Source organism: Morone saxatilis, unplaced genomic scaffold, assembly GCF_004916995.1.
Source record: "Morone saxatilis isolate NCDOM2014 unplaced genomic scaffold, NCSU_SB_2.0 Contig21, whole genome shotgun sequence".
Lineage (NCBI taxonomy): Eukaryota > Metazoa > Chordata > Actinopteri > Moronidae > Morone > Morone saxatilis.
The window spans coordinates 20,258,196-20,284,223 of NW_023339774.1; the positions used below are offsets into that span (position 1 = coordinate 20,258,196).

The following is a 26,028-nucleotide window of genomic DNA, read 5'->3' on the forward strand; positions in this document are numbered from 1 at the left end:
ATACTGGTACTACGAGAGCATTATTCCATGAAAATGCTCTTGAACGTAGCTCCAGCGAAGCCTGGCGTGATCGTCATCCACATATCTTCCAGCTCTGTTTCTACACACATCCACTCGCTTTCACACAGGCACACACACGCACACCCCAAACACGCACATATCTCAGTTGTAGCTCACTGGACCAACATCAGTGGACCTGCTATTTGAAACAGGAATGTTGGCACTCAAACCAAATTACTTACTGTGCTGAAGTAGAAGCAAACAGTACGTCTGTCTGAGCCAACAGTGTGAGTGAACTGAAGGTGAGAGTGGAAGGCGATGGTGTGTGAGACAACATTAGTATGAAAATGACCTGAGGAGAATGGAGAGGGTGATTTATCTTTCATCTCTCTTTGATGCTGCTGGTCGGCCGGTTATCTCTCCTCCATATCCTCCTAACAGGTAGCCCTCAACACACATAATCAACATACCCTTCTCTCATTAGTGCTAATGGGATAAGGAGTGGGCCCCCAGTCTGTGTGTGTATGTGTCTGTGTGTCTGTGCCCTGACTGACAGCCAGCCCAATGCAGGCAGACTGTAGTATATTAAACACAAGCGCAGATTGTTTTGCTACAAGAACTGTAACCCAACACAGTGGTTTGTCTTGGCAGGGAATCAAAGAGCAGGCTGGTAGGTACAGTGTTAGTCCGGGACAAAGGGGGCATTGTTGCAGGGTGAGCTCTGCTCTCCCACCGTTGCTTTGCTTTGAGCTTTCAGCTGCTGTGTGCGCAAGGAGGAACACCAACTGGTATCTGGTCACCTGGGAAAAAAACCTTTTCTCAGTTGTGTCTGATCGACTTCACCGATGCAGGAGTTCACTTGTTTGCTCTTTCAGACGTGCAGTATGTGATGTGTGTGAAGGACAGTTCTCTGGTGTCTGCAGTGTTCTCAGGCCTCAGTTAGGGGGAAATTCTATAAAGCTGATTGTATCTTTTTTCCTCAAAGTCAAGGCTGCTGAGACAACCTTGAAATCAGGAGTCTCCCTTAAAACCAAAATAGTTTTTGCATCAGGTCAAAACTATCTTACGTTGCTCTCCAGCAGCCAGATGATATTCCACTGCGATATTCCATGATTGCAAAATGCTTGGACTTGTTCGCGTTCACGAGATAGTTGCCAAATAATGCTGCACTGTACCTGAACCAAGAAAAGTTTAAAACTGTGAAGATGAGTCACAATGGATCCTGAGTTTGTCTCTACTTGCTGTGATGTTTGATGTTGTTGGTAAAACTGCTTTTAGCTTCTGCACTCCCAGTTTGACACGTCTCTTATGTTCCTATTGATCAAGTCTGGTTTTGCTGTGTTTGAAGTAGGCCTCTTTAGGGGGTTTTGCTTTATAAAAGACACTACTGAATGAAGTCCCAAAAGCAGTGTATGTGGTAGTCGCCACTTTTGTTAAACCCGACGGGGCATGACTGGGGAAGCAAAACGCTTCCATATGGCTGTGGGACACAGTGTGAGCTGCTTCTGCCAGCAGGGCCTGGCTCCCTCTGCTGTCTCTGGTAATCGCTTTTCAGTTACTGCAGGCTGAAGATAATGACAGAAGTGCACTTCCTGTTATTTATATCACTTGTTATCACATACTTATATATGGTGGATACAGTCCGTGGCAGCAGACTTTAATAAAGAAAATAAAGATCATCACATCATCCACATGATGTCCCTTTACAGTAAGTTGTTAAAATAATGACTAAAGTGTGTGTGTGTGTGTGTGTGTGTGTGTGTGTGTCTGTCTGGGTGTTTATGGTGAAAAGCATTATGGCATTATGATGTAAGGTTATTATTTATTGTCAATAAAAGTCACTATGTGGCACATGTATGCAGTCAAACAGATGTTTAAATCAATGATCTGTTGTCCATATATTTCGTTTGATAAGTGCCAATTCCTCAAACAATCATTTGTTGTGTAAAATCAGAGAAAATGGTTAAAAATGCCCATCACAATTTCCTAGCGCCCCATTTCACATATTGAAACTGATTGTTGGGTCTAAACAAACTGTCCAAAACCCAAAGATCTTCAGTTTAATATCATACAAGTAAGTAAATAAATGAATTAATAAAACCAGAAAAAATGCACACTGGAGAAGGTCGAACCAGTGATTTTTGTGGCATTTTGGCTTAAAAGAATGACTTAAACGGTTAATCCAGTTATCAAAATAGTAAAACAGATTCATTTTCTGTCCACCGACTAATCATTCTATTGTGTTAGTTTTTAACTACAGTTTGCTTTGGATCATTTGTGCACAGAAATGTGTGGAATGATAAAATGATAGGATTATATCATCCTCATATGATTCCACTTAAAGTCGATCAGCAGTTATATGGAGTTATCACCCAGCTTTATATGTGAATAATGGCCAGGAATGTAACATCTAGTCAAGACACTTTTTTTCCCCGCCTGTAGCGCTCTAAAACATCAGTTAGTGTTCCTTCTGGCACTCTGCCATAAAAGTGTGTGTCTTAATTAGAGCTGCCACTAATGATTATTTTCATTATTGATTAATCTGCAGATTTTTTTTTTCTTTAAGCATTTAGACTATAAAATGTTAGAAACTACTGGAACATGTCCAGCACAGTATTCCATAGCCTGAGATGACATCTTGAAATGTTTTGTTTTGTCCAACAGTCCAAAAACCAAAGTGATTCAGTTTACAATGATATAAAACAGAGAAAAGCAGCAAATCCTCACACCGGAGAAGCTGCAACCAAAGAATGTTTTTGCTTAAAAAAGTGACTAAACTATTAATTGATTATTTTAAAAGTTGCAAACTTTTTTCAGTCACTGAATAGATTAATTGACAAATGGTTGCAGTTCTAGTCTTCATCTTGCTGTTTCTGGATTGTATTAGTCTTTAAGAAAGCATTCTTCTAGCCTTGTGGACAGTGTTACTCAAATGGGACATCAGACACTAATTATCCTGCCCAAGTGGCCGTACCCCGGACGCTGCGTCACTCTGTATTAATTGGCTGCACCTGTCTCTTGTCATCGGTCATAACCCAACGCGTTCTCAGGGAAAGGTTGCAGAGATCAAGAAAGCATTCGGAGCTGCTTTTGTGCAGAAAACTGCTTGAGATAATCCAGTTCTTGGCAGCGGGATTGTGTATGTTTTGGAACTGCCAGGTTTACACATCTCTGGCCCACTGTAGCATGTCTGCCCCATATGGGGCACTTGCTTGCTGGAAAAAGTTCCAGACAGTGATGCATGTCTAGGACAAGGGAGTCAAGACTTTTTGAAAATTAATTTAAAAAAGAAAACAGCAGAACGCTACTTGGACTGTGATCAATGTCAACATTTGGCATTGTACACTCTGTCTTCTACTCTAAAATAAGCAAAATCCTGAAGAGGAATAGAACATTCACGACTAAATGTAAAGAGAAGAAAGGTGATATTCTACAAGATTCATTACTTTCTTCACTCATGACTTACCAACAGGAGGCCAAATGAGCCCAGTCAATAATTGCGAGGCAGATAAGCCGCTCTAAAAGAGGAACCTTGGTCCACTGCGTGGGTAATGTGTTGGTCTAGATCACTCTGCAAAGTCATGCAAATTCCTGTGTTGAGGTTGGATTCCTCCACTCCAGCTCACAGTTCTCCTTGGCTTTTGACCAAGCCATGGAGTGCCCCCTGAGGGGAGTTCACCCAGCCATCTTGTTATTCTAGCACATTCATCCACATCACTTGCTCAGTCGTTAGACTGGTTTGAGTCCACCATAGCAGGGAGAAGCTGCTGCTTCCATCCTTGTGGTGTGCAACCTATAAAGAAGTCTTAGGTGTTACCTTTTACTTATTTGACTTGTTGCAATCATAGTGTGGCTGTATTTGAACTTGAAACAGTTCTACTTTATCAGTAATTACATTTCCTAAAGTCACTTTAAAGCTAGAAAATGAGAATACAGAGAAATCCAAAAAAGGCAAGTACGCCTGCTTGTACATTTTGGAAAACGATTGAGTTTTTGATGAACCATACAGTCATCACCGTACTATTTTTAAGGTTGTCGAATTCCTGTGTCAGCCTCAGACTCCTGCCAGACACTGGAGTATTAAATGCAAGGTTCTGAATCATGAGAGAGTTCTTGGTCTCCTGCCAATCACTTCATATGCTTTCTTTATGAAAAGTTAATCATCCACAGCTCTCTGGATTTCACTGTTTTTGAGTTTTCTGAAAGAGTGACAGTCGCTGGCAGCCCCCAAGTAGACCCGGGCCACTGGGACTGGTATGGATACACTGAGAGGATTCATATTATATCTAGCTTTGCCCATTTAGGTCTGTTTGTAGTAGCTTTTCTATCTCTGCTTGGCCTTGATTTTTTTTAGACCTTCAGAGTCTCATCCCCTGCTGGCAGATGGAGAGCCCTATTGATTGGATGGATGGATGGATGGATGTGGCTTTTGGAGAAATGGGGCAGATAGCCAGGGAATGCTTCACAAACTCCTCTTCTTCCATTCTTCCTGTCATCCTTTAGGTGTTGCTATTCACCCACTTTGAATACAATGTGATTCTTCTGGACTGCACCAGGATTTGGTAATATGTTAAAATTATCCAACCAGCCACCGTCAGTCCAACAGTTGGCGACTGCAGACATTTTTCACGCATGTGTGTGCTGCTGCGCCAATTTTCTGTCGATTGACTTATCATTTAAGCTCTAACATTAAGTCGAGACAGACGTATTTGAATAAGTGCCTGGTCTTAATTTATCACAGTATCGTGTCTATGTATATATCATTAACAAAAAATTGCAGTACAGAAATGCCAAAGATGTGTTTGAAGTAATTTAGAAACAGTGTTATTATTACGTAGTCTGTCCACCAGAGAGCACTGACATGTTTATTTTTCATCTGTAAAATCTCACGCTCAGATTTGGTTATTTACGAATTGTGACCAAGAAATGTACGAAGAGGTCCTTATAAAAGATTTTTATGTTATATGTTCATGTTAAAAACAATTATTGGCAACTGTGTCATTATTAGATTAAGAAAAATCTCAAACACTGATATCAGCCTTAATAAAAACCTGGGAAATACTCTAGATACAGTTCAACAAATTGTGATTTATCCAGTCTTGTCAAAAATGTGGGTCTTACATTATTCTTGAGTGTGTAGAAACAAAATAATTTGTAGTGTCGTGGTGTGAGGGTCTTGAGAGGAATTTGCTGAGCCTCAAGGTGTGTCTTAACAGGTGGTGTTGGGGCTTTTCCTGTCCTTTCTGGCCTCTTTCACTTTATTGGCACCGGCCTGTGGAGCCGATTGTTTGGCTGTTGCCTTGGATACGTCTCTTGTTTTCCGAATGGCAGCATGTCAAGGCAGGCAGAAAATGATCACTCAGTCCAAAGTGTTCCTTAGAATATTTGCATAAAACCTCACCTCTTAGTCCTGCAGAAGAGGCTGGACCCTGTTCAAGCAAGAGCCTTGCATCATACTTGACTCATTGTTAATTTTACTGAAACATACAGAAGTCATGTCAAGAAGGCCTCTCTGGACACGTAGAGGAGAAAATGATGCTTCAGACAATGATACTGTATATATAGACAAAAATACCGTGTATATATTCCAATCTAATTCAACAATTTTGCTTTGTTTGCTACTGGTACAACCATAATTCAGGCAGCAGGAATCCCTGTTGCACTCACTTGAAGGGGGAATTCTACTGATTGTCACACATAAAGATCAGTTTACTACTCATTAGGTGTACTATACAGCCTGTGAAAACAGCTGTATATTATCGCCTGTGGTTCTGGAGGAGCTTTGTCAAGTCTGAAAAAACAACCCTGGAGACTAAGAGCTTGGAGACCACAAATCTTTACCAGAAAGTTGCATTATGGGAAGTGTAGGATACAGCATTTTTGGAGCTTGACCTGTACCAAGGACTCAAAGTGATCTGTACCTCTGTTGATTTGACACGTGTCTCTTGTCAGTCTCCTCAGTCAATGTAAGTGTAAATTGCTGGTGTAGCACTTCAAAAAATGTCAATTTGCTCTGTTAAATCTGACAAATGTAGCTGCCTTTGTAATTGTCATTTATAGAGGTAGACAACATAACATGTAAACTAGAAGGGCACTCGGAGAGCGCAGACCTCTGCAAAGGCCAATAGTCCAGTCCTCTATCATATGCAGAATGGCATTGCAATTGAGCTTTCTGCAGTGAAAAAAATAATGCATGTGTCCTCCCCGTTGTTTGGATCCACTCCATAATTCAGTAGGTTCTTCCATGGCCCATGATACACCCTTCCACCAAGTTTCATGAAATTTGGACCAGTATGTTTCCTATAATCCTAGGCGGAGTTAAATATTCTTTTTCAAGGACAACACAGACACAAAGGTGGTGGCACACAAGAGTTATTTAGTCCTGAAAAAAGTTTCAAATATCATGGAAACAGAGTCAAAGTACCTTAGAAACAAGCAGGTCTTCAAATGTAGACCATCACTGAATTCCCACTTGAGATAAACTGGCTGTGTTTACTTTTGATGGATGCTGTCTGCGAATCAGACCAAAAATTTTAACCTCTTGTGTGAAATGTAAAATTGTCAATGACAGCAATAGTCTTTGAAATATTACATTATTGTGCCCACCTCTGGTTTGTCACATCTGAGTATCATTACCCATTACCATACTGTATATAAATAGTGTGTCTCAGAAAAGAGGTTTGTTGTCATTTCTTCTAGACAGAGCTGAGCAGGCGACTTCCCCACACAGGCCAAGTCTGTCTCTGCCAACCAGTTCTGCTCTTGGCAACGCAGTTTGGATTCAGCTGCAACATTTTTTTCTCCAGGAAAAGAGAGGACTAACAACTGTATGTCTGACTGATTCCTCATGTGTATCCTCGGGAGCAGCAGGGAAGTTAACGAGGAAGAGACATGACATCAAGTCAGCCACAGCTCGTAATATTTGCCAAGGCACTTACAGTTAAAATATCACTCAGTTTGATGACTCGATGCTTTGCCACAGACAATGTCAGAGAATTAAACAAAAGTAACATGAGTGTTGGAAAGCAAGAAACAGAAGAATGAAAGTTCCAGATAAAAGGAAAGAAAAGGATATAAATGAATGTCAGTCCGGAGAAGCAGATGTAAGAAACAAAGGCAGTCATTGTTTGGTCTGGAGATGCCTCACATGTTTCTAGGCCAGGGGCCCAGACTGTGCAGCTTACCTGTGCTTTGTGGCTCCGCAAGAGAATGGGACAGAAACAGAACTGTCAGGCAGTACAAAAATATTATCATTTCCTAACATAACATATCTGCTCTGAAACTGGCAGTAGTCTCAATCATGTGAAAGGGAACAATAATCAGCATTGCTGGCCATGGTTCGGACTTCTAGCATTTAGCCTTGCATGAGCTGGGCTTCAGGCCACCTGCCAAAAAGGACACTACCTTGAGTCAAGGAAGCAAGGATGTGCCTTGGCCTGGCTCTTTCATCCAGTTAAAGATTTTATAAGGGTTGCTGGACATGAGCAGTGCTTGTAATACTTAACGTTGTGCCACTTGAAGAAAGGAAGTATAAAGTTTTTCATTACTTCTGCCACAAACAGCACTTGACAGATGTGTATTTCTTGTATTACTGGACGTTTATGTAGTTTATTGCACACAACGTGCAATAATATCACATGGATTTCATCCAAAGTGTTGTGCTCTGCTTTACACAGATATTCACTGTGTGCTTATAATGCTTATGCAGAGGTGTGGGCTCAAGTTACCCAACTTGGACTCGAATCAGACTCAAGTAATGAATCTTATGAGTTTAGACTTGATCTGATTCTCTTGACTTGAGACTTTGCTGTATTGAATAGGGATTTGATTTGGCACTTGTTGGACACAACTTAGAAGTTGATTTGGGACTTGTTTGTTATGACTTTGGGCTTGATATTGAACTTTTTGGGTATTGACTTGGGACTTGTTTTCCTTAAATTTGTATTTGATTTGGGACTTGTTGGACTTGACTTTGGACTTGTTTTTTTAACTTTATGGGTCTTGACTTGGAACTTGTTGGTCTTGACTTGAGACCTTTATGTGCTGACTTGGGATTTGATTCGGGACTTTGATTTTGAACTGTTTGTTGTTGTTAACTTGGGACTGACCTCTCTTGGAATGTGACTTTGGTCTTGACTTAGGATTTGATTTGGGACTTGTTGGTCTTGACTAGAGATGTGGTGATCTTGACTTGGGACTTGATCTGGGAACTGTAACAGTAGCATATAAAATTTTAAATATTGCAGTTAGTTCAATACACACAGGTTTTAGTTGCATTTCACCTCACCAGCATGTATTTTCTAAATATTTTGCTGTACGAGAGTATGGAGTACATACAGCATATGTAGTCATTAACCACTGTTGACTGACAGCTTTTTAATAGCTTAAAAATTACAGCTCTAATGAGACCTGCTACAATGACAATCACTCATCTGAAACCAAAAACACATTCTGTCTGCTCGACCTCAACACTCCTTGTTGTGCTTTCCAGGAGCCTGGAGGGGAGAACAATTACTTTATTAAGGCTCTATCAAATTTATTGGAGTAACGCAAGCTTTTAATGTACATTCTTCATTCTGACACTTGCGAGTGTTTTTTTTCTTCTTTGTTTTATATACCCACATAATTAGCCGTACGCCATTAAATTTTGAGAGGCATTACGTTTCAGAACAATTGATGTTTGTTTGTAACATGGAGGGTATTGATGTAATGTTTTTAAAATGATGTATATGCTACTTTTACACCAGGAGCCAGCAGAGCCAAAAGTCTGTTTAAACTATTCACTGTGCATTTGTCACGGCTGACTTTTGTCTGTGAACCTGTTGCTCTGTCATCGTTCTTGTCTGTTACAGGTGTAATCCCTTATAAACGTTATATATGTTGAGTTTAAATTCTTCAACCTCATTTCTCCCCTCGCAGTGATGAATTACGGAAAGAGGCGCGGCAGTTGAAGAAAGACCTACTGGCCATAAAGCAAAGGAAAGAAGAAAGCTTAAAACCTGCTGTAGATGAAGTCAAGGAGGGTATGTGAGCAGATTTTATTCCCCTGCTTTTACTGATGGATGTGTATCACTGTTACCCATTATGCTGTAAATTTATTGCTGCTTGATAATATACTGCACATATATGTTACCACAACTAGGTGCTTTTTAAGGATGTTTGAAACTATTTTACCACAGAGCTCTAAGTGTGAACAAAGTCTCTAAGAGGGTGGTCCGTGCTACATTCTCTGCTAATGGACACTAAGACAGGCAACCCTCTGATTTTGTCAATTAGTTGCAGACGTCTATTTTTTTCCCCCCCAAGGGTCTGCATTTTTGTGTTAAAGCTCACAGAAAATTGTGTGGGGGTAAATTGTTGAGTGGCCGCCATAGTTGCACATCAAACCCTTTTGTGTGTTTGTTAGTTTGCAGCTCTGGCCAGTGTGAGTCTGTAAAATATCTGCCCCCAAGATCTCCTCGGGTGCTCACCGCACTGCAGTCTGTCATAATGCCGTCAATCTTTGGATTTTTGCTGATGCTGAAACACATTTTTGAAAATTACCAAAAACCACTTAGGCACAGAAGTTAGCTTGAGGTTGTGTGTATATTCTTGTGCAACAAAACAAAATAGTTCGCGGGGGGTTCTGCAGGGACCAGCTTAACCATGGGATTATCACCAGCCAAAATTTACTGAAGACCATGATTGGATTTAGTTGCTCAAACATTGTTTTTGTCTCCACAAACACTGATGGTTTTAGGTTTTTTAAACACAGACACTGAACCCACATTTGACTTGCTGCTGATTGGTTCAAGATTTTAGGTGAAAGAGTACAAAATACAATCATCACATTGTACTTTAATACTAAGATTAACTAAGATTCTGTTTGTGTATTTGACTTAATGTGTTGCTCCTAGTGATATTTGCATAGAGTTAAGCTGTTTCTTTAAACACACTAAGCAGAAAGAGGCCTTCTCTCAACAGATTCACTTATAAACTCAAGTGTTGAGTCAGTAACAGCCACGCATTGTTATACCGAGTGGCAACTAGCCTAAGCTCCTCCATTATCTTACAAGGTATTTAAACTCTGCCAGGGACCCTTTTGTTTTGTGCGTCTCTGGCAGCTTAGCCAGAGGCAGGAGTTTCTTTTAAGAGTTCCTCATTACATTTCTGTGTTGGAAGCAAAAGTTAATTCCATTAGATGGAATTCTTAGATGTCATGGGCCAATGGCCACTGCAGGGGAGACGGATGTCTGCTCAAATGCTGTAAATCTTGAAACTCAGCTCAGCCACAGAGGAACACTGTGGCGAGGGCTCGTTTTATCTCATCCCGCTGGAGAAGCTGCGCACACACACACACATACATTAAGGCTCACATTGACACTGCCGTCCCTTAAAGCTTAAATCATGCTTCTGGTTCTGCTCTGACCTCTTTGTGCAGGTCAACCTCTGGTCTCATTTCACTCACTCTCCAACTGGTAAGTGTAGGTTCAGTGGGGATGCACATAGTGTAGGTTTGAGTTTAGGGAATTTAGGGCTGCAGCTAACATTCATTTATTAATCTCTGACATTATATAAAGACATGTCAGAGCTGTATGTCCAAATTGTTGACAGTGGAATAGATATTCAGTTTACTATCACATAAGAAGATAAAATAGAGAAAGAAAATCAGCAAATTAAGAAGATGGAAGGAACCAGAGAATATGTGACATTCTGGCTCTAAGAAGTACTAAAACAGTGTTGGTAATTATTTTAGTCTTTTGATTGATTTTCTTTCTTTACTTTCTTTGTTTTAGCTTTAAAGGATTTAATAGAAGAGCCAAAAACTTTGAATAAACCCTATTTTGTCACTACTATACTTTAAATACCAAGTAATAGACTACACCTGTAGTATTGCGCACCACCGCCTGTTATTTATTCCACCACCTGTACCCTGACTCAACTTGTACGCACCAAACTAAACCGAATTTGGCGGCAGTCTGCTGTCACATATTGTGCATAAAGCAACCAGTATACTGTACTCACAGTGACTCCAGCACTGGTTTGGTTAATGGTGACTAGTGTAAATGAAGCAGTTCACAAGTTCCACTGGGATCATATACAACTGACAATTTTCTCAAGAAAAGGAGTGAACAGAAAGTTTTACTTAAACTTGTAAAACTTCTATGGAAGTAAACAGACATTGGTCACAACATAAAGGCTTGTGAAAGGTGTGCATGCAAGATGACATCCTCAAATGTCTTGTTTTGTCCACAACCAAAAGATATTCAGTTAACTGTCATAGAGGACTTAAGAAACCAGAAAATCTTCACATTTGAGAAGATGAAATCAGAGAATTTTGAATTTTTTTCCCTAAAATAAATTGATGAATCAATTATCAAAAGAGTTAGCAGTTACTTGAATTTTGTCCCATGCATCCTGGACAAGCTGGAAACTTGGAGACTAGTTTTCCCATCATGGAAACACCTGGAAATTGATTAAAATGACCAAATATCCTGGAAATATTTGTATTTTAGCCCCTTCACTTACATTGCCTATGTAAATTTAGGTGCGTGTTTTGTTTGAAACTCGACTGATTAACCTGTATGACACTTCAAACCGGTTTACCAGATGCAAAGTGGAACTGATCTTTCTGGCATCGAGTCTATTTTTTTCCAGAGCTACATCTACATGTATGCAAGCCTATTAATGACATTTCTTGTTGCTGTGGTTGACAAATACATGCACAGTGATGTAAATTGCACGTCCAATGCACACTTCAACTTTCTAGAAGATTCATTTTTTATCAAATAAAATAAATTCTACTTGATTTGAACTGTTACTTATGGGCTGTGGCCAGTATAATATAGTCAGTTTGCCTGAAATTGCAGTTTATATGACCGTTTATGAGGAAGTGCTGTCTTGAAAATGTCCTGGAAAGGTTCTGGAATATGATTTCTTAAAGAGTGGGAACCCTGTTAGTGGTTGAGATTCATACCATGTATCCCCCCCAACCAGGGAGTTTTTCTGTGTCATACCGCTCTGTCCCTGTGTTTCCTGTTTATGTCTACACTGTCCAAAAAAAGGAAAATTTGCAAAAAACAAGTCTCAAAAATAATGACGAATTGACAAGTACCAATTTGTTTTTTTATGGCCTTTGAATAATATCTCTTCACAGCAAAACCAGACAAATCTCGACAGATTTTGTCATAATAGTTGCCATAATGTTTTTGTTTTTGTTCTTTTTCTTTCTTTGGTTGGACTTCAGATGGTGTTTGCATATGTATAATACATTCCCAATGTTTTGCTTTTATTTATAAGGCACAGCTGCCGCTTTCTTACTTTCAGTGTAATACATTCATGCTAAAACAAATATTGAGGCAGTTACCTTCTTGTTATTTCCATCATAATTCAGTCACGGATGCATATAATATATAAAACGCTTAGAAGACACCAAATAAAGTAACGTTTTCTCCTCTAATTTTTCTACCTGTACTATGGCTATAAATGGTCATGTGACTTTTGACCATCCCCCCTCACAGTTCAGTCAGTGCCCATTCCTCATCCTCATGTGCATGACATACACTTGATTGGAGTGTTTTTTTGTTGTTTTTTTTACCTTTTTGAATTATTTTTTCAACAGCCATCACTTCAGTTTTCATCACATAAATTATAGCATGTTCCTGTAGTCTGGTTTTCTCTCTCTTGGCACGACCGCTGGGTACCAGAGCCAAAAATAAGAGAGCCATTCTGAAACCACTGTCCATTCAATACCCACCCTAAATGATTTGGCAGCGGTCTTCATCCCACGTAGATATTATACAGGTTATGCCTGTGTGCTCTTGGTGTTTTATTACGCCGGTGCCCTGTTGCATATTGTTGACTTTGAAGAAATGTTGCGGCAGAGTGATATTTGAAACGCCAATTACCTGTGATCAAGATTAGCATGTTATTTTGTCTACTCAATATACCGTTTGACAGTTTCTGACCAAGGTAGATATTTTAACAGGACACTTGAGAAATATTCTCAAGCCTTTGTTGTTGCATAATCGAAGATGGATAGTTAGTGTTGACCCCAAAGCGCCAACTGACAAAATCATTTTTGATGTGTTTTTGATTGATGATCAGCAGTAATGTTGCCTCACAGCTCGGCGCCGTGCTGCTTTGACTTTTCTTTGAAAACTGGTGATTGTTTAACAGACAAGGAGATCCTTTTATCCTATAGAGGAGCCGTTTGTCGTCCACAACAGCCTTTGGTTGCTACAACATCGGCAGCTTGATTTGTAGCTCTCTTGAGCCCAGGTGACAGGAGAGGGGAGGAATGTAGTTAGAAAGGCCATCAAACTCAAAGATAGTAGTTAGTGACAACAGCTGGAGAAGGTGATGTGTGTTCCTCATGTAGGACCTCAGGGCATCATCAGTCAGCATCCAGCATGTCACAGGCTGCAGCAGGGAGGCAGAGCAAGAGAGGTGACTGGGGGAAGGGGTGGGGAGTGGAGGGAGATCACTTGTTGGTCTCATAAATCAAGAGAAAAAGGTTGCCCCTCGAGCAGCGGAGCAGACTTCCATGTTGACACCGCGGGAAGTGGGGAATGTGTGGCACTTCGATTTCCAGGGCTGTGTTTGCTCAGTATCTGCAGTAGTCGCAGCTAAAAGCCCAGAGAAACAAGAATAATTACATGGTTTTCTTAAATGATAGTGAACCCAAACAGCCTGTGGGACCCAAGCATTTCGTTGTTACGTCCCTCCTGAGGTTTTATATGTATTTGTTTTATAAATACACTTTCTCCTGAACAAGAAATGTGGCTTCTGCCTGTTACATAAGTGAAATATCTTCCAATATATGGGGAGGGCTAGAAATGACATTAAAATACTTTGAGATTTGATACATTTGCATTTCATATTTAACTTAATATATATTGATAAAACAATATATAACAATAATTTAATATTTAATTAATTTAACTAACATTAATTAATTTAACTTTACAACAGAGTTCTGACCTTATATCAGTTTTTAAAAGTCACCCTCTGGTGTTATAATATAGTAACATTAAAACATTAAACATTTTGGGAAATATGTTATTCACTTTTATGTCTGTCTGGTAAATGTTAAGCTACAGTCAGCAACCAGTTAGCTTAGAATAAAGATTGGAAGCAGGGGGAAACAGCTAGCCAACTCTGTCCAAAGGTAAAAAATACTACTACTAGCACCTCTAAAGCTCACTTACTAACACGCTGTGTAAAGACTATTCCTTGGCCAAGCACACCAACCTCGAGGAGTCTTTTCTGACTGGTCCCAGCCAAACTGTAGTCACACACATAACCTCCTGTAAAACTGCAACTGATTGTTTTTACAGTGCAGTTTTTATCCACATTAACGTAAAACATATAAGGTGTTAGTTAGTGGGCCTCAGAGGTGTTTTTCCAAAATGTCCAATATTCCTTTAATATCTAAACATTTGTACCTTTTTAGGATATTTTTTGGGTGCAAGCTTCTTAGTGTAAAGAGACTTTATTTTAGAGACACTGAGGTTAAACCATAATTTCTTCACCGCTGCATAAAATTGTTTTATTATTAAAAGACACACAAGTGGACTTTGTATTTATAATAAACTCTGTGTTTGTCAGTGCTTATAATTTGTACGTTTATGTACAGTAAGCAGAATAACGGATGGCCTGTATTAAATATGGCCTGTTCAAAGTTTCTTCCTCGTTTTATTCACTCATTTAACTTTTTACAATTACCCTATAATGTTTTTTTGTTGTAGATTTTCTTGTTGTTGGTGCAGACTGGGTAACCTTGGGTTAGTTTAGGTATGTTTCTGACAGGCACTTCTGTGTCTTAAGCTTTATTTCTCTCCCCTGTGTTTTACGTTGTTGCATGTCTTCTGTAATTTATTGTTTATTAGTAGATCTTGTCAAGCACTTTATCTTTTCATAGTCAAGTCCTCTGAGACTTCACTCGCTCATGATTAACGGCTGTTTAAATAAATTTAAACACATTTAACAGAAACTCATAACAGCGCAGCCCTCGCTGAATGACGAGCTGTAGTGTTTTCTCTGTTACATCATTTATTTGGTGCAGCTGAATGTGTCACAGCATCCAGTCAGAAGTGGCACAGCTTGTCCAGCGACGTGACGCTTTCCCGGGCCTCGCCATGTGTGTGACATCACATTTTGTTGTGGAAAGAAAGCGCTCCACCAGCCAGCAGACTGTGCTCACTGTCTGCCACTGTGTGACTTCACAGCCTGTATGTCTGAGCTGGGAGATTTACAGAAGCACATTAACTGCATGAGACACCAATGTCAGCACGCCGATTGTCTCTCCTTTCATTCATGATGAGAGACTACTTCACACATACTGCAGAGGTGGAAAATTATTCCCAGCATTGCCGTCAGCGCTGTGAGTTCACGTTCACTCTCTGAATGCTTTTGATAACGCACAGATCATACCTCTTTATTTGTTGCACCAGTCAGCTGTAGTGTCCAGTTTTAACGATTATTTTTAATCACGATTGATCGTCCATAAAATGTCGTTCCCACACAGCCTGGAAAATCTCGAAATTTAGAGTTTTCTAGTCATGAAAACACCTTAAAATTGATTAAAATGACCAGAAATCCTGGAAATAATCTGTATTCTCCAGAAAACAGTTTATTGTATTTTATCCCCTCTCTCAAACCGCCTACATTAACCTTTAGGTGCATATTTTGTTTGAAACTCAACAGTTGGTAGCTGCACAGCACAACGCTTCAAATTGGATTAAACAGACGTGAAGCGGAACGGAAAAACATTTTAAACACTCCCTTTTCCTTTCGGCCATGTCAGTCAGTCTAGCTGTTCACACCAGACGCAGGGTGGAATGAACTTGCAGCGATCTTTTCGGCATCGTAATGGACCTGAGACAGTTCATCATTGAAAAAGAAGGCGTAAAACTGGAGTTCAAGTAAAGTACTGGAAAATGTCCTGGAAAATGATTTCTTAAAAAGAGTGGGAACCCTGATGTAGTGAAAATATCCATCACAATTTCCCTGAGCCACACGGTGACGTCTTAAAATGTCTTGTTTCGTCCAACCAACAGCCAAAACCGCAAAGACATTTAGTTTACTATCAGAGAAGATTAACAAAACCAGAAAAAATTCTGATTTGAGAAGCTGGAACAAGTGGATTTTTGCCATTTCAAGTGTAATTTTGTCCAACCAACTGTCCAAACACCAAAGATATTCAGATTAGGATGATATGAAGCAGAGAAAAGCAGAAAGCCCTCATATTATAGAGGCTGGAACCATCGAATGTTTGGACTTCAAGCTTAAAAAATGACAGTTAATTGATTTATCAAAATAGCCGCAGATTAGTTCTCCTTCATTCACTTATTTTCTGAATCAAATATATGTGACTAATAGATTAGCAGCTCTTGCTCCTATATCAGACATAATTCTCCAGGGCTTATTTATATTGCACATTTAAAACAACAGTTGACCAAAGTGCTGTACGAATTAAAGTGCACGAAACATCAATAACAAATAAATTGCATTGAAATAGGAGTAAAAAGGCACATTAATACCAATAAATGACAACTAGAACTAGGAACTATATATAAATATAAAGGCAATATCACATATATGCACAAATGTAAACAGAGATAGAACAAGACTTAAGTATAAAATACTAACAGCAACCAAAAGCCATTGAAAACATCTTGAGTTTTGTTTCAAAAACTGTGTCAAAGGAGGGCCAGTGTTGGGAGTGAAAATGGATGGCTATTCCAAAGCTTTGGAGCTGCCATCGGAAAGGCACGATCTCCCGTACCGACCAACCGCAATTGTGTAACAGTTAAAAACAGCTGCTCTCAGGAACTGAAAGGGCTTGAGTTGGAGCAGAGAAGTTCTGAGATGTACAGGGTTGCCGGTGCATGTGAGGCTTTAAAAACAAATAAAAGAACCTCAAAAGAAAAAAATTTGGAAAAGAAAATCAATCCTGTATTTATCCGTATTAATCTGTATTAAGAAGGATTACCTGATTGCCCCGGGAAAGTAAAATGCCACTTTTGACCCACTCAAACATAACATTTAACCCTGTTCTCTTTTTATATAATCTGAAAACATTTTTGTAAAAAGATGACCCCTATCTAATATTTCAGTTTAAAGACTCTTATTTCTACTCAGATGGAGTCCACGTATGCCCATGTGTCCTGTCTCTGCTGAGGATTAAATGGGTCTTTCCTTGCCTGGGAGCGATCAATTACATAAGGTTTGGTATAAGGTTTAGCAGCCGGAATGTAGGTCATCCCTGGGAAAGATAAAGTGAGTCTGGGTTGGGGGCTTCAGTCCACTACATCTTTGTGAAAGTTGGCAGGAGTGTGGATACACGCAGAGTATGTCAGTCTGAGGTGAGAGGACTGCCCCGTGTTGCCTCATCTTTTTACCTCTCGTATTATTATGTTCTCAGATCATGTACAGCAGCAATTGTCACAGCTTGACAGGCTTTACTTCCTTTTATCTTTTCTCTCTGATCATGTTCTGCCCATTTTTTCACTCCTCATCTGTCAAGTGCTAGAGATCGTGTCAAGCGATGGTATTACTTGTGGCATGGAGGGGGGGATTGTTCTAATTCAGTATTTCTTTAAATGTGTATAATAGAATTCAAATAGTTAGAGGATGCTTTTATTTTAGTTTGATGGGTAACACGAAATCTGAAAACAAAGGAAAAAATCTAAAACCTACATGGCCACTAACACATGTCCAATCTACCAGAAATATGAATGAAGAAATATGAAGAAAGATAGATAATCTACTTTAATATTATCACAGTGACAAAATTACTTTATTATAAGCATCTGTTTTCATTTCTTTTTCTTTACCTTTTTATTGTAAAACTATTTAGAAAATATCATTATATCTGGTTATGTTTCATGACTTCAAGGATAATGTGGTCACTTTGTGGTTTTAGTTTCAGTTCACTCTTTTTGAATGGTACATTTTCTTTTAATGTTATTTTCCTGTTATTTTAAATCTTGTACTTTTTTATGTCTCATGCAGGGCAGGGAGTGGGTGTGGGTGGGGGTGGGGAGTGGGTGCTCAAGGGTGTTCTTGTATTGTTGAGTCACCACAACATGTCACAACAACCATTCAAAATCAACAAACATCAATGGCAAAAAAAGAGAATATTATTGCGTTTTTTCAGAAGGTGGCTCCATTTACGAGCTTCTTTGATACAAAGGCACTATGAATGAAGAGTTAATCGAGCAATCTTTAGCTAAGCAAACAGTATGTGTAGGACATGAATGACAAGTAGTACGTTTTCAATTTTTCATCTAAGATTTAGATAATGTAAATAAAATCAATTGTGACGTCTCTCTTGTTTCTCCAGAGGAAAAAAAGCCATCCAATGAGGCCGTGGCCGAGTATCTTGAGGGACGAAAGAAGTACGAAGAGCTCAGGAAAAAAAAACTGAAGAAAGGCAAAACCAGAGAAGAACAGGTGACTCAATATGTGGTCATTAATTACTCAACTTGAAATCTTTTGAGGAGACAGATTTGGGACTCTTTGTCTTTGCCTTTGTGTTGTGTATATATTAATTGTGATCTTTTTGGTAGACACTGGCCCTCCTCAATCGTTTCAAATCCAAACTGTCTTCGGCCATCACTGAAGGTCCAGAGGAGGACGTGGAGGAGCTGGCAGAGGATGACGACAAAGGATGGTAAGTGAGCCGAATACCATATAAGATATACAGTATTAATGGATTTCTTTATAATTTCCTTGGTTTTGTGGTCATCTATCATGATAAAAATGAAACATACCAAGGGTTTGGTTGAATTTATTTAAATAAATAAATTATAAATTGTGAATGACTTTGAAAAAAAAAAAAAAACATGCTGGGTATCTTTATCACCATCATTATCACTGTTTCTATGAGCACACTTGCATCATTACTGCTTTGGGTACTGTCACTCTTGCTAATTTTTGCTAAACCAAGGCTTGTTAGGCTAACAAGACACTCCACTTGCTTGGCTGTTATTAGTACAATTTTCAAAACAAATTCTAGAAATAAAAAAACTGTCATGCTACGTTTTACATAGCATTTTTACATCCGTAACAAATGTTGTTGAGTTTGGTGTAGCACGGGTCACATCATGACCTTAATACTCCCAAAAGATATTAAGTGAGGCCCAGTGGATTCTCTTTTGATGTTGTCCACACTTAAAGTTGCTCTACGGTGCATTTTAGCGTCTTTCAGGTTATTGTTTTGGTTTTACAATATGCAACTTTACTGTTTGGTTCAACTCATCACTCTCATTCACTTCAGTTTCAGTGAAAAAGCTTCAGTAAAACTCACTGTACTCTACCTGCTCAGCACCAAACAGCAGACAGACACAGTTAGCGATTAGCTGGTGAACATAGACGAGCATTAAGCAGCTACAGAGTCAGATATTTCCCTCAGGAGTCGGTGGAGACCAAAAACTGAGCTAAAAGAGAGAAAATTATTGGACTTACATTCATTAGGTGGCCAGAAATACAACTCCAAATGATTGATTATGTTGTTTTGTGTCTGGATTTATACATAGGCAGTTTAATGTTTGCATTAATCAATTCATAGGTTGATCATATGTCATGCTTGTTCCACTCACTGCTCCAAAATCACAAAAAAAAAAATCTAATAATACAGCTTTAAAAACTGATACAGTGGCAAAAAAAATTAGCTTTATGTAATGTGTAATAAATAATGTTAAGTGCTCTAGCCCACTCCCACCATAACCTGCCGGAGTAGCAGGAAGTGGTCCAATGATTTATTGTAGTAAAAACTATTGAGAACAACAGGTTCTTTCTGGTACTTATGAACAGTTCAGGGCTTTACAGTAAGAATGAATTAAATAACTCCAAGTTGAATCGTACACAGAGAAACAACTGGATTATTGTTTTGGATTATTGAAATATATTACTACTGGATTATTTCTGCTACTTTAACTTGTTTAGGTATATCTCAAGATAGTTACTGAATGTAAAGAGGGTTAAACTCTTATTTAAATGTTCTTTATCAGGTTAGATTTATATAATGCTTTTTTTATTTATTTGTTACTTTATCTGCAGTTATTGTAATTTCATACCAACCTAAGTTAGGAGGACGTTTTTGTCAGTATTTAATGATGAATGCCCAGTGTATGAATGCCTCTGGAAAAGGAATACTGCGTGAGACAGAATGAAATAGCTGCCATGTAAGCAGTCTTGCTAAGCTTTAAATCACTGACGCTATTCACTGTAGCAAATATTAGTAGCAGCACCGAGCAGCATGCGTGCACACCAGAGTCCGAGTGTTTCTGGAGAGTTCAAGAAGCAGTTTGGCAAACGCATATGTGTGTATGTAACAGTGTGGTAGACTATGGTGGGAGTTTACCAATGCTCTGGTCAAAGATGTGTGCTGCGACACGAAGATATTAGAGCTAGTCGCATTGTAGGAGACCGTCTATGCATTCACTTGTCGCTAGCGTGACGGATTCTTCATGGTACTCTTGTGATGTGGTGTAGTTATGACCGGTCTGTTATCCTTGTACAACGGAAGAAAACCATGGGGCAGTGTTAATGAGATGGCTGTAATTATCTGCAAATATTGTGACCTAGCCGTGTAATCGCGCGGTCAGTCTCCTGTGTAAATGTACACTCACCAGTTCAGATGAATTCTGTACAATTCTGGTTAGCTTTATATCCAGCGAACTCTCCGCGGACAATACATAGACAATGTGAGTCATGCTGATGCTAAAGCTTCTGCTGCAGGCACACGAGTTGGTCGAAGTACCGATATGTGTGGTGACAATATCTCTCTCAAACGTGTAGTGGTGTGGTGTGTGGATTATGGTGCGTGTAGTGTGTGGGGTGTTGTCTATATAACTCATAAGATAAAACACTGATGTCAATCCTGAAGATGTAATGTCAGAACCATTATAAAACCTTATTCCTTATGCTTATACACTTATGTCATTCAGTAACAACTATATTTATATATCTGCAAAACTTCGAAAACCTCCACAATAGAGTCAAATCTACTTAATATAATTTAAACAAAAATCAACCCCTCCTCCTGACTCCTTCCCACAATTGACAAATAACCTCTTGTAGTGTGTGTGTTGATGGTACATAAATAACAGATGTGTGTGTGTGTCAAGTTGGGATTTCAACCCGCAGCCACCAGATTGGCCATCAGGAAATCAGCCCTGACGCTGTGTTTTCCTCTCATATTCTGTTTTTCACCAAAGATCTCAAAGTCTAACTACACAGAGTAGGGGTTTGAAATGAATACCATGTGTTTGAATTTGAGCAAAGTGTCTGTGTGTGAGAGATTTAGAATAACAAAATCTGTAGTTGCTATTAGTCTCGAGAAGCCCCCTTGAAGTGTAGTCTGTCTGTGTGTGTGTGTCGTGGTGTGTGTGTGTGTGTGTGTGAGAAGGGGGGGGCCCTAATGAATTTGAGAGAAGCCTTGGCTGGCTTTTGGAGCCTCTCCCGGCTGTAGACACCTCACTGTGCCGCCCCCGCCAGGTATGGCAAGGAGGGAGGGACAGCGGCAGTAGCATAGCAGTCCTAGAAAAACACCAGTGGGAAGTCTGTGCCACTCTAGGAGCACTGCGAACAGAATGTGGGTTACAACAGGTCAGACATTGGAAGTCAAGTCTGGGCCAGAGGAGGTAAACTATTCCATCTGTGTCTGTGTCTACAAATTCTGACTCTCCCTCTTCAGCCCCCTGCACCTCCTCCTCCTCCTCCTCCTCCTCCCCTCGGTCTCCGTTGACACACACAACCTCACAGAGTCCACACTCTCAATGCAAAGAGTCCACCGCCGCTCCCACCATCCCTCCTGTACTCCTTAATTCCCACCCCCTTACTCGAGCAAGAAAAATAAATTGAGGAAAGGCTTCTGTAGCCTCGCATCATGGCAGCACAGAGTGGTTTTGATAAGCCGGGTTTCCACGTCTCCGAGCTGTAGGACTCCGAGGCCGTACGGCCGGCGGGCTGTCATCACTGAGACTGCTAGACAAATTATCAGAGGCGGCCCGCTCACACTGCAGGAGTCCTCAGGGTCTGCCAGAGTCTAGCCATGACATTCTAGATGAGCTGTCACAACTCCTGCCGATTTCAAATGAACACTGGGAGAGAGTGCAGAGTGCACACACACACAAACACAGGCCGACACACTAACACACCCAAACTCAGCCAGAGACACATACCACATGCTACACACCATAGACAAGGCATCAAAATATTTTAAAATATACAATAAAGAATATACAGTTTCTTTATTTAGTAGTTTGAAACACACACACACACACACACACACACACACATACAAGCACAATATGCACACCCAGACATGTACAGCACAGGGTCATGTAAATATTTTTTTCTTTTGCAGATAAGAAAGACCTGCTGATCATCATCTTCAAAGGGAAAGTTGTGACACAAGGCGATATGAGAGAGGCCTTTGTTACTGATGTGCATGTTAGCTTAGTCTATGGACATCGACAGATACAGATGTCTGAGGCAGGCCTGTCAGACGAACATGAACAGAAGTAGAGCCAGTTAACAACTTGTGATCCATGTTGTCAACCAGAGAAAAGTTTTCACTGTCTATGCAGCGTCATGGTCTAAGATGGCAATGTCCCTGGATGGAGTCCAGCAAGGACTTGTTTCCTTTTCTCTTGTTGTTTACTGTAGCACATCTTCTGCCTACTGTCTGATAAATGCTAAAGGTGCATCTCTTTTAAACACTTGAAACACTCTTACTCTTAAACACCCCTTAATATGTTTGAACCAGACTAAGGTTTGTGTTATGTTTGTATGACATGTTGGAAATCAAATGTGTCCTTCCTCAGTGAAAAAGTCGTCCACTGCCACACATCGTAAATGGCAAATATTGGGATAACAGCGCGTTTGCAGACAGTCTCTGGAAGACATTCTCAGTGTTTAAATCTATTGTTCGTGTGAAGACTGACAGAAATACTGGTCAACCACAGCATCAATTGAATGTGAATGTCGGATTATTTATTTCAGACAGTTACATTTTTGTTGCTATTTGTCCCTCTGAAAAACACTTGTGTTGGAGTTTACTGGAAGGTTAACTGTCTAAAACCATGCTAGCTGCTCTGTGAGGCTGCGTTTAACAACAGTGAGGCTTTGACACAAATGCTAACGTCAGCAAGCTAACACGTTCGCAGTTTATCATGTTCACCATTTTAGTTTCGCTTGTTAGCATGCTAACATTTGCTAATTAGCACTAAACCCAAAGTAAAACTGAGGCTAATGGGAGTGTCATTAGTTTTGCAGGTATTTAGTCATAAACCAAAGTACTAGATAAATTGATATTTTGACCTGATGATGAAAAGTCAGAGGATCACCAAATGCATTACAGTTCATACTGAGGGGAACATGCGTGTCTTTACCAGATTTTATGGCAATCCATCCAATAGTTGATGAGATATTTCACTCAAAACCACAATCTCATGATGGTGCGAGAAGAAAAGTCAAGGGGAACCAATCAATTCATCCAATAGTTGTTGAGATATTTCAGTGGTGACCAAAGTGGCGGACCAACTGACCGACATTGGCATCCATAGTGCCGCGCTGTTAGCATGACTAAAACGTTTTCCCGGTCCACAACAGAGTCCAACATTTTTCGGTTATTTCTGATACTTGATTCTCCACTCAGTCATGAATGTAGGAGGATGTAGCTGGTTGAAAGGGTTTGTTTTTGTGTGTGCCTCTAGCATGGTTAAAATGGATGCTTGCAATTGATTAGTCACTCCGGCTTTCTTGTTTAGAGATTTACTGATAGCTTTCGTACAGCAGCTACAGAAATCCTGTCAGTAGGAGAAAGTGTGTTTTATCTGTGAAGTGCCTGACACTGATATCTCCTGTGAGGAATGTCCTGATTCTTTAATCTGTCTTTGGGGGAAGAGAAACTGACGGGGGAAATGAAAGACACATGAGCGTCTGTTCTCTGGGGACTCAGGCTTTCTTTCAGGATTTTTGAACTGCTAAGATGTCTCAAAAATATGAGCCTAATACTGTACCTATACTACCACTAATCTCTGTTTTTCCTGAAGGAAACCCTTAAATTTGGCAAAGAAAAGTGGTCTTTTTAGTGATTCATTATGTACACTTTGCAAGGTTTTGAATACCAGCATTAATATGGTAGAATATTACCCATCTAGACTCAAAATCATGTTTTAACCATTTAGTCTGAGTGCCCCTGTGGGTTTAAATTCCGACAAGGCTTAAAATCTGTGTTCATAATACCTTGTGTGACACAGGCTTATATATATATGGCTGTATATTGGCTTCCCACAGACAGAAGTACAGAATGTATTAGAAGTATTTTGGGTTTAGTTTAAATGTTAAAATGTAATAAGTTCAGCCAATTACTTATAAAGTAAAGGTGTTTATAAGTAATAAATGTAAGGTGCTCAGGCACTCTCCTCAGTTTAACACTCACATCTACGCATGGCCAGACTGGCTCTGTAAACAAACCACAGAGAGGCTGCGATAACAGCAAAGACGTTCCTCTCTGCTCGGGACACCATTACTCCACTACATCTTTACATAGCAAAAAGTTTAGTTTAAAGTTTAGTATCAGCGATCTTCACTGGAGTAGTTGCAGTGGTTATATTGAAACCATCTGGAGTATTTAATAATACATTTGAATGCATCAGCTGGATTTATCTTAGCTTTTAGCGCTAGCCTGTTTACCGTTCTGCACTGCAAACATGACAGACCTATGCTAATACATGACTACATAGGATTTGACCAATACCCTACAATATTTGTATTGTTTCATGCTTTAAAAATATCCAGTGTGGTAACATTTAGGAGGCTGTATTCGGCGAATGGAATATAATTCAGATCATAGTAATGTTTTCATTATGTATAATCACCTGAATATAGGATTTTGTTACCTTAGAATGAGGCGTAATTCCTCCCTTGCGCTTGGAAAGGGAGGGTGAAGCGAGTGAGCTGCGATCTGCAACTATGCTGCTAGACGGCACTAAATCCTAAACACTGGAGCTTTTTTTATTGTTTTGTTTTCATCTTTTTGAAAGTAAAAATATTTATTATTATGATAAACATATTCATGATAAGCAGCTGGAAATGAAAATACCAGCAATCACAATAATAGAAATGTTTTCTCAAGTTGTACCCATGTTTTTTTTTATAATATTGTAATCAAACTGCTCCAAGCACAAAGAGACCAGCCTCTCGGTAAGAGCTCTACAGTGATTTAGTGGATCCTCTGCTGCTGTTCTTTGAACTCTCTCCATCTCTCTCCATCTGATTTAGGATGGGCCATGTTCTGCAGTTTGATGAGCAAACCAGAAAAGTCAAGGATGCCAACATGCACGACGAGGACACCTTCGAGATCTACGATCCACGCAACCCCGTCAATAAACGGAGGAGAGAGGAGAGCAAGAAGATCATGAAGGAGAAGAAGGCCAAGAGGTGAGGTCATGAGGTCGAAGGTCAGGTCCTGCCCAAGCCATGTGACTGAAAAACTGGTCATACAGCATCCTGTCTGTCCACTTTTCCAACCAACGTCAAACCAACCTAAGCGGTCTCCTGGCTCGAACATCTGGATTGGGGATGCTGACCTGAGCGCATACGGTCCCTGTAATCTGTGATGGAAAGGCTTCTTCACTGCACAGCTGCACCTGGACTATGCTCAGTTACTCATTAGGATTAAGACTGTGGTCGTAGTAACGGTTGAGGTCATGATTTGATTATGTGTAACTTTTCTATACCTATTCTTTTTTTCCGTTTCTGTTGTCCTGAGCTTAAATGTGAGAATCTGCCAGAAAAATAAAAGTACATTTGTAAAGAGTATAATGATTCGATTTGATTTTGAATAAATGTACCAGTCTGTCGCCACTTTATTATGTACACCCCACTAATCCAGGGTTGTTCATGCTAAATGTCCAGGTTATACATGCTATGGATACTACATTTGTTTGATTCTGGGGATTGAGGGCGCTACATAGAGCATAATTTGTGCATTTAGAATTTAAACACTGTGTCCAGTAACCCAGATAGGCT

The 26,028-nt window shown here is 39.8% G+C and overlaps 1 protein-coding gene across 1 annotated transcript in view; it reads left to right on the forward strand.

Moving 5' to 3' along the window:
• Window positions 1–25,818, forward strand: part of cwc27 (CWC27 spliceosome associated cyclophilin) — a 30,989-nt gene extending 5,171 nt beyond the window's left edge. Inside the window, exons 11-14 of the mRNA XM_035668312.1 lie at window positions 8,920–9,023; window positions 18,329–18,438; window positions 18,555–18,658; window positions 25,279–25,818. Of these exons, the coding sequence (XP_035524205.1) occupies window positions 8,920–9,023; window positions 18,329–18,438; window positions 18,555–18,658; window positions 25,279–25,441 (481 nt within the window). The 3' untranslated portion in view covers window positions 25,442–25,818. The remainder of the gene's footprint in view (window positions 1–8,919; window positions 9,024–18,328; window positions 18,439–18,554; window positions 18,659–25,278) is intronic.
• Window positions 25,819–26,028: the final 210 nt, after the last annotated feature.